The 9521-nt window shown below is 34.6% G+C and overlaps 1 protein-coding gene and 1 long non-coding RNA gene across 8 annotated transcripts in view; one reads left to right on the top strand and one right to left on the bottom strand.

The window, feature by feature from the left end:
* The window catches only part of LOC112157714 (cytospin-A), a 9686-nt gene extending 3144 nt beyond the window's left edge, over window positions 1-6542 (bottom strand). Inside the window, exons 1-10 of one of the 7 annotated variants that reach the window (XM_036210460.1) lie at window positions 5970-6542; window positions 5629-5716; window positions 3398-3817; window positions 2543-2616; window positions 1954-2465; window positions 1794-1878; window positions 1648-1723; window positions 1539-1575; window positions 108-204; window positions 5-33 (exon numbers count right to left, since the gene is read on the bottom strand). In XM_036210460.1, coding sequence (XP_036066353.1) covers window positions 5-33; window positions 108-204; window positions 1539-1575; window positions 1648-1723; window positions 1794-1878; window positions 1954-2465; window positions 2543-2616; window positions 3398-3817; window positions 5629-5668 — 1370 coding nt within the window. In that variant the 5' untranslated portion in view covers window positions 5669-5716; window positions 5970-6542. Of the gene's footprint in view, window positions 1-4; window positions 34-107; window positions 205-1538; window positions 1576-1647; window positions 1724-1793; window positions 1879-1953; window positions 2466-2542; window positions 2617-3397; window positions 3818-5628; window positions 5717-5969 lie in introns of those variants that run through there. The other 6 variants (XM_036210459.1, XM_024290632.2, XM_024290629.2 and 3 more) reach the window with 6 other exon arrangements.
* Window positions 909-4532, top strand: LOC112157719. The gene is made up of 3 exons (XR_002921194.2): window positions 909-942; window positions 1255-1319; window positions 4092-4532. It is a non-coding gene; the product is annotated as an uncharacterized LOC112157719 (long non-coding RNA).
* Window positions 6543-9521: the final 2979 nt, after the last annotated feature.

Genomic DNA, 9521 nt, shown 5'->3' with positions numbered 1-9521 from the left:
CCAACTGCTGCTGAAATTTGTAATCTCAATGCTCTAACAAAAAAAAAGACAAACATTAGTAATTTCATATTTAAAATTAATCAAATATATCAGTTGGCACAGCTGACCTTGTAACCTTGCGTCCGACTTTGGCTCCATCGCAGCAGAGAATTCCGTCTGGAGCCGCCGTGGCGTCTCAGCAAAGCACTGAAATTATCCCGAGGCCTTTTGAAGACAAAAAACCCTTTAGGTCTCCTTCAAAATCCAAAACTGGACTCTTCTGTCTGCTGTCTTTGCTTCAAGATTTAGACAATCTAACCTACATCCTCCGGATAATTCTATTCGGCCCTCCAGATCATTTTATTTTATTATTATTAATGCCCAGATGTTATCCTGCGCTTATTTCTAGCTTTTATAATTTTGACAAAATGTATTTTTATGGAGAGTCAAATATTGAAAGTTATTTAAGGTTCAAGTGGATTTATTCTGGAATAATATTCCTGTCTTTTATTTTTCATAATATTGTTCAGATGTTATGGTTTTAAAGTTTTAAAATTGGCACTCTGCTAGCTTTTTGGACTATTTTGGCATTTACTAAGATTTATTAGGCTATATTTGAGTTTTGCTAATATTTCAGCTACATGCTAGTTATTTTATTTATTGCTAATTTAGGCTTTTTTTTTGTTTTTTGGGCTATTTTGAAGTTTAGCTATTTTTTAGCTACATGCTAGCTATTTTGGCTAACCTAAGTTTTTCTTTTTTTTCTTTAGTTCTTTAGACTAATTTGGCATTTAGCTAACATTTTAGCTGGCTATCAGCTTCAGCGCTTTCAGCCATTAGCTTCAGTGATTTCAGCTAACAGCTTCAGCATTTTTAGCTGTCAATTTTAGCATCTTCAGCTATCATCATTAGGCTCTTCAGTGGCCATATTCAGCTAACAACATTCACACAGCATTGTTCCAGGTAACGCAATATATCTAGTTCATAATTATGCTAAAAAACTACAGTTTTAAGGCTTTAAAAATTTGCATTCTGCTAGCTTTTTTGTCTATTTTGGTATTTACTAAGGTTTTTTAGGCTGTTGTGAAGTTTAGTTATTTTTTTAGCGACATGCTAGCTGTTTTGGCTAACCTGTTTTTTTTTTAGTTCTTCAGGCTAATTTGGCATTTAGCTAATATTTTATTTGGCTATCAGCTTCAGCGTTTTCAGCCATTAGCTTCAGTGATTTCAGCTATCAACTTCAGTGTTTTTATCTATCAATTTTTGCATCTTCAGCTATCAGCACTAGCATCTTCAGCGGCCATATTCAGCTAACGGCATTCACAGTAACATTATTGCAGGTAATGCTATATATCTAGTTCATTATTATGTTAAAAAGTTACGGTTTTAAAGTTTAAAAATGTAGTTTTAGAGTGTCCATTTAATGTTTATCCTGTTTGTCCCACGACCTAAAGGTGTGTTTTGGATTTTGGCCCCTTGTGCGATTGAGTTTGACGCCCCTGATTTAACCCCTCTTTTGTGACGTATTACTAACAAGGAAAAGATGAACAGATCCTCACTTGATAGAGTCAGAGCTGGGATTGTCCGCTTGCTGTCCTGCAAAGCACAAAAGCAAAAATATTTGTTTCATTTTGCCCGGAACTATAAAAAAGATCAGGCAGAACTCACCTGTGGAGGAACTGGACCAGCTATCCTGCCTCTGCAGCAAACGATCCCCTCTTCTGTCTTTGGTTGATTCTTCTTTCTAGTGGATTTAAAATTCATTAGAATTCATTGGAATCATAAAATAGATGAAAGCCTGAAGGGATTTCAACCTTGCATAGTGGTAACGTGGAGCTCAGGTTCTTTGAGGCTCCATTTTCATGAGAGTTGCTTTGCAGAGGAAGACGAGTGAGACTCCTAAAGTAGGGAAAAATACGTTTGATATTTGTGCTTTTTTATTTTTCCATCAAAATGTTGGAGTTTTCTTCTCACCAAGATCTTTCAGACAGCATCACAATCCTCCTTGGAACTCTCTGCTCCTCTTTTTTCTTTTCCAGAGCAGCCAAACTACGAATGTATCCTTCCGCCACCCCTTTGCCAGTCAGCTCCACACTTTCTGATCCGTTTGCCTTCTGAGCATCACAAACCCCCCCACCTCCCTCATCCTGAATAGTCTCTTCTTCATAGGTCTCTTTTTCATCTTTTTGCTCGTCTTTTCTCCTACAAATGCTCCGGAGAGCCTCCAGCTCGGCTCGCTCCTGCTGCTGTTGGGCCATGAATTCGCTCAGCCTGCGGCAGATTTCCTTGTTCTCCGCTCTCAGGCTCTCCAGCTCTCGCTCCGTCTCCTGCTGCCTGCCGAGGGCCTGGGCCAGCCGCTGCTCCACAGCCCTGTGGCTGCTCTTCAGAAAGCTCAGCTCCTCCTCCATCTCCACCCGCAGCCGGTCGGCCACCGACACCGCAATCTGGAGGTCGCACTGGAACTGATGCCACTCCGACCGTTCCGTCTGGTGGGAAAAACACGTCACATTAATACCAGGTTGTGTTGAATGAAGGATTTGTAACCGCCGTTATTAAAGTTCACCTTGAGCGTCTCCCTGAGTGTGTCCACCTCCTCCACCAGCTCCTCCTTCTCTGTAATCAAGCGTCTTATCAGCTCTGACAAGTCAAAATAAATAAATGAAACAGAAATTGACAGCAGGAATCAGAACAGCTGCTCGCTAATCCATGAAAAAAGAACCAATAAAGAATTTCTGAATGATTAGAAACAAATAGATTTAATATTTAGCTAAATTTAGAGTGAATTGGATCACATTTATACTTGTTGAAGACCAACATTGACTAAAATTTGTGTTTTTAGCACATTGTTGTGGCTTTTTTCTGATGATGGAAGACATATATGAAGAAAATTAAGCTTAAAAATTGAATTTCTGAGTATTTTGTATTAAAATTGTTGTGAATCAGGAGCAGACAAAATACTGATTGAAAAAGAACATATATATGACGTAGAAAATACGCCACAGGCTCTCTGATTTGAGATCTCAGCAATAAAGTGGGGAAGGGGGGCGGGGTTGCTCTTTGTTAACAGTCCCGCCCACAACTCAGGGGGGATTTTCTTGTAAATTATTGCCACTCTGCAGACGCTATGTCCTAGAAAATGACAAGTTTTCTTTACATTTTGGATAAAAACAGCCCAATCATAATAAAAAATAAAAAATAAATCACTGGAAATGCTTTGAAAATAGATAAAAAGATGATGAGAGTTGGAATTTTTTTTTTATTTTTGTCTGAACAATTTTGTAGCCAAAGAATTTTTGTGTAAAGGACTTTTTCATTTATTTAGACTGCTCGTTATGCCTCCATTTACCCTAATTCTAATGAAGATTAGTGTTCCTGAAGCTTTATTTTGAAATAAAGAAATTTAAAAAGTGGGGCCCACCTTCAGCTCTTTTGGTAACATCCATGGTGGGGGTCACTCTTATACTGTCTCTGTAGTGCTCCATCACCCCGAGCAAAGCCAAGGTCAAATCCTCTCTGGCGCTCTCCACTGCACCCTGCGGCTCCACGCCGCTGTCTCTCTCCTGCCAGCTCATCTCTGACGCCAATCCTTCACACAGAGCCGTGGAGTTCTCCAGACTGACCACTGACCTCTCCTCCGCCGGCGCCGCGTCGCTCACCTTGGTCTCCGAGGAGGACACGCTGACGATCGACCAGTCCGACGAAGCCATCAGAGTCTGCGTCCATTCGGCGCTCGGGGAGGTTTTCTCCGCCTGTGGTTTGTCAGACGGTAAGGCCACGGCGGCCAGGAACGCCTCCGAAGGAGAATTTGGAGCCGTGTGGAAGAAATCTGAAGGGGAACCTGAAAGGAAGTGCAAGGATCCCATTTGATATTGAAAAGTCGATTGTTGCAAACCGGTGTAATCACAGATCACTCCCTTATTTACAGACTGACGCAGCAGAAACCTCCTGCTTCTGTCTTGGCAGGAAAACCGTTTCCCTAAGGGGATTTTCTGCACACATTTCAATGCAGTAAATGTTAATGGATATTTAGTTTCATATTCACTACGGGAAGCTATAAAGATCCTCTACTGTGTTCTTCTCATTCTTTCCCTCCTTTTCTTTTTTGGTTTTAGCCCATGATTCTGCCGACTCATCATTTCCCAGCAGCTGTTCCGCTGCAGCAGAGGAGCTGCTCTCATCCTCCGGCATAAATTCTGCTCCCTGCATGATGACAAGCAAGAGACAAAAGGCAGGAGTCGCATCTTAAACAGGAAGCAAGAATTTAAATAATAAAAAAGCTGGGGGGGAAATGGGGCTAATTTCATGTCATTTTTATTCATTAACACCAACTTTATATTGCAATGAAATAAAATATATAGAGCTTTGCATAAAAAAATGTTTTTTGCTCTATAAAAATTGTTACCAGTTGCACAAAATTCATTAAAATCTGAAGGTGTAGAACAAGAAAAGTGTATTTAAAGACCCATAAATCCACACAGGAAACCTATAGATAGTTGACACCTTAAATTATTTCCAGTTATTTAAAAAAGAAAGTTTTTTTTTTGAAGTAAAGGTCATTTTGATTGATTGATTGATTATTTAAGACAGTAATAAAACATTTAAAAATACAAAGATATAAGATTATAGCTTTTTAGGCTAATTTCCATCTTTAGTCCCAATAGAAAAGGTTTATGGTCGCTGAGTAAAAAGTTGAATCACAAAACAGAAAAGACAACAGAAACAGAAACAACAGGTGGGATTATCAATAGAAAAACACAACAACAAATTCATAAAACATAGAAGCAACTTTTTAGGAAAAAAATAGAATAAAAGGGAAAAAAATGTGACAGGAAAACGTTTTTTTTTTATTATTATTATTTCTGGAGCCAAATATTGTAACGTATATTTGCATTAATAGATGCGAGGGGTTAAAGTTGGATTTGTAAATAATTATTTTATTAAAATAAGGACTGACACATGAATACCTGTTTTTTTACACTTTAGATTTTGATTATCCTATATTTATTTTATAGAAATTAGTTAAAAAATAAATAAAGAGAAAACTTTCCAATATTGATCATTTAAAGATAAAGTTGTCCTAAAATCTTATGCAACAATATTTTAATATTTAATGTTTTTGATTAATTAAAAAATATGATTTGAAAGACACATTTTAAATAGGAGAGAACAGTGTTGCATCATGGGAAACCCAAGCCAGAAAAAATTCAACCCATTTGGAATAAATGGGTTGAATTCTTGAAAAAATAATTAGAATTACAAATGTATTTTAAAAATGCAGCATAAGAAATGTAGAAACGTCATTTGAGTTTCCAACAGTCAAAATAAATAAATGGTTTATGGATTTTAATCCTGTTTTCTATAAGTTTTTCCTTAAGTTAAAAGCTAGAAAATGTGGTTATTTGGTTTCATTTGGACATTTCTGTTTACCTACTAACCCTTAAAAAGGGTTTAATGTGTAAACAAACTCATTTCAAAACAATAAAAAAAGAAAATTAACATTTTTTTTGTTATTTTATCAAAACCTGGAGTGAAATAGTCAAATATAAGATTGAAAAAAAATGTGCAAATAATCATATAATTATGATTAAAAAAAAAAGCATGTAAGAAAAAAAAAAAGTATCTTTGATGTGTGAGGAGGGTGCAGTGTACCTGCAGGATCATGAGGACCTTTGCTGTTATGGTTACCCATAATGCAGCAGTGATGGGGCTCCTCTTCTACTGAATGTTGATGCTTTTTCTGGGCAGGAAATCAAAATGAAAACATTTATTTTAATAATAATATGAAGAAAACTGCAGCTTATACATATGGTTTATATACTTCAAGCACCGAGACTCAGGGAAATATTTTTTACATTTATTTTTAGATCACCTAGAGTATTAATCGTTAGGAGGAATGCATTCATTTTAAGAAAATTGTGTCAAATTAATCCTGCATCTTCACAAAAAGCGGGTATTATAATGACAGCATGTCAGGCTTGATCGAATCTTACCTGCTGAAAGTCGTATCTTTGGTCCCTGTCAGGATCCCGAATCCCAAATGTTACCGACTGACTGATTCAAAGATCTGCATGTCGACATGTGAGAAACCCGCCGATAAAATCCGCTTCGCTGCTTCGCCTTTAAATCCAATGCGGCAAAAAAGCGACAGAAGCCGAAACTGTCGCTGCAGCCAGACGTTCAATACCCGAGAATGAAGATGTTTTCTGTCTGTTTGTGGTTTAGTGGTTTTCTAATAACTCAACACTTCAAACTGAAACACGGGACGGGTTTAGTCAGCCGACCAGCGGGAGGTGAGGTGCATTGTGGACGCTAATCATCCCGTGTTTGATGCAGGTGTGCTGGCAGGAGGGTTCGGTGTGTCCCGGTCCAAAACATCTGTCATACGTCCACCAGAACCTGCTGGGGAGAACCTGTCCGAAAATGGAATCCGGTTCTGCTAAAAAAAAAAGAAAAAAGAAAAAAAAAAAAAAGAATAAATAATAATAATAATAATACATTTTCTACATCATATATATGTTCTATAATATAATATATATAATCATATATCATAAAGAAAGATATTTATTATCTCATTATGTAGTTCAAAATGTGATGTAATGCACCCCCATTAAATACATAAAATACCAAATTAATACATTAATAAGACTAACCAATAAAATAAAACAAAAAATAGTCATAAGAACTGTTGAAATAAATTAAGAATAATAAATGCTAAAATATAATGTCACCTTAAGAGTTATTTTTTTTGTCAAATATAATAATAAAAATTCAAATAAAGGACCTGGTCTGCAAATTAGCAGTTAGCTAGATGGCCCGTGGACATGGCATCAGTTGCATTTGAAATTGTAACAATGCTTTTTTTTCTTGCCCCTTAAAAAAGAAAATATATACAATTCTGATTTATTTGTAAATATTTTTTAAATACAATTTATGATGGAAAAATGATGGAAAAATGAGTCCGAAAGCACTATCCTGTGAAAAAGGTGAAATTAAAAAAAACTCTGAAATTCACAGATTTATAACAAGATTTTGAGCAAAGTGTTTTTGTTTAGAAAGAAGATTGTATTTTCCCAAAACTGATAATCAGAAACTGCCTTGTACTAAACCTTCTACTCCCTCTAGTTCTATGTTTCAGCACCATGGACAGCAAAACTCGCTGTCTCTGGCGCCCCCTACTGTTCAGCACTGAATTGTCGCAGAGTTTGCTTTGTCCTAATTAAAAATATAAAAGAGGTTTGTAATGTTGCTCATATGAAATTTCAACTGAATGCTAAAATATAGTCCTGGAAATCACATTCTATGCTTTTTATTAATATATTTTTTTATCTGACGATGGAGGACATTTATAAAGAAAATTAAACCTAAATTTGGCATTTCTGATTATTTCTTTAGTCAAATCGTGAATCAGGAGCAGACAAAAAAAATGACATCTGGCTCAAAACTGTACAGCTTGATATTGTTTTGATGAACTACAGAAGCTATGTCCTAGAAAACAACGCAGAGTTGTTGGTTTGGACTTAAAACAGCATAATTATAATGAAAAGAGCACTAGGAACGTTTTTAAAAATACGTAGATCAAAAAATAAAAACTCCCGAACTAGACTGGGAGGGACCAATCTAAGCAAACAGCTAAACGAGAAGAGATTGATTAATGGAGCAATTATTATTGTGTTGTCCACCAACTTTCCCCAATGCACCACTGCTCTTGAGAAGATCTGCATGGAGGAATGGACCAAAATCTTAGCTAAAATGTGCACAAACCTGCTGAAGATCTACAAGAAATTCAGTCTTCAGTATTTCATTCTGATAAATGAACATTTACTCTGAAAAGGTGATTGGGAAATAATTATAAAATACCACCAAATGGATTGTTTTGGTTGAAATTTAGAATTTACTGTCTTTTTTTTCCTGCAGGGTGAAATTCTCACTAAATTTTCACCAATATGCAAGAGAGTGAAATGTATTAAACTGTGCACCCACGCCGTTTTCCTCTTGACCTGTAAAACTAGTCTCTTTGTAATCAGTCTCCGTGTTTCTCTCCACTCTGAACCCACTCATTTTTCTACCAACGTAACTCTAAAGCTTTAAAATGTCAAAAGAGTTTATGTGGTTTGGAACAAGCCTGACATTTCTCGTGAAAGAGGTGAAGATAACTCATGTTTTTAAAGGAGTTTGTCCTGTTTAACATTTATTTAATAGTATCATTAATGATCACAAGCCTTTATTCTGCGGTATTTTGCATAAACTGGAGGGAAATTTACTCTTTAGGCTCTTAGGATTCATTAAGTTTATTGTCAAATATACAACACTCAGCAATGAAATTCTTAGTTGCAAGTTCTCAAATCATTAAAAAAGAAATAATGTAAAAGCACTAAATTAAAGATAGGAAAATGTACAGAGAGTAGGGCTATGTACAGCTGCAAAAAACATGTACATGTGCAATAAACAGATGTGCTGGAGTGTAAAAAAGACACAAAAATATTGAAGCTGAGGTCATGAGCGTCTTTCGCCACAAGCTTGGTGTTGTTGGTCGCATGTTATCCTAACTCTAATTGCAATCATAATTCTATGTTTGTTTACAAAAGAACTCTACTACGGCTTCGGCTGTTTCTGGTATTTTAGATAGTTCAGCACAAGTCAAAATTATTCATTCCAATCCACTGTAATGTAAATATTTGCTATAATCAGATAAATATTTTTTGGGCCCATGTACACAGTTTAATTCTAAATTCATCCTCGCATGTTAATATGTAGCTCTTGATGCTGTTCTAAATCTCTGTATTTATAAATGTTACATTTACAAACAAAATTTTTAGTTAGCAAGCTAAATATTTTAACATTTATTTTAAAACATTTAGCTTAAATTATTATTTAAGCTAAATAAAACAGACTAAATTATTATTTTTAGGATAATAAATAATAATAAATAATTAGTTTGCACATTAAATATTTATATATAATCTTAACATTAAAACTAAATATCTAAGTTCTGTTACTAAATATTGAGTTCTCTTACTAAAAACGTAATATTTAGTTCAATATTTTGTTATTTAGTTAAAAACTAAATATTTATACTGGATCTAAATATATGGTTAAAAACTAACAATTTATTGAAAAAAAAACTGAATATATAAATAAAAAAAAACATTTAGTTTAAAACAAAATATTTAATTTTTGACTAAATATTTAGTTTTAAAATAAACACAGAATAGATCTAAATATATAGTTAAAAACTAAATACTTAGTAAAAAAAAACAAAAAAACAAAAGGAAATAGATAATTAAAAACTTAATATTTAGTCCAAAACGAAATATTTAGCTTTTAAATAGCTAAATGTTTAACTAAATGTTAAAGAACTAAATGTTCAGGTCCAAAAATATTTAGTTACAAAACTTCAATATTTAGTTTGGAAAATAAACACTTAGATTAGATGCAAATATATAATGTTCAAACTAAATATTAAATTTAATAAAATTAAATATTTTGCTTGTAAGATAAATATATAATTTTAAAATACATATTTAGCCTTAAATTTAATATTT

The sequence above is a fragment of the Oryzias melastigma genome, linkage group LG24, assembly GCF_002922805.2.
Source record: "Oryzias melastigma strain HK-1 linkage group LG24, ASM292280v2, whole genome shotgun sequence".
Classification (NCBI taxonomy): Eukaryota; Metazoa; Chordata; class Actinopteri; order Beloniformes; family Adrianichthyidae; genus Oryzias; species Oryzias melastigma.
The sequence above is the reverse complement of the archived record's forward strand: the minus strand, read 5'-3'. Positions and strand labels throughout refer to the sequence as shown.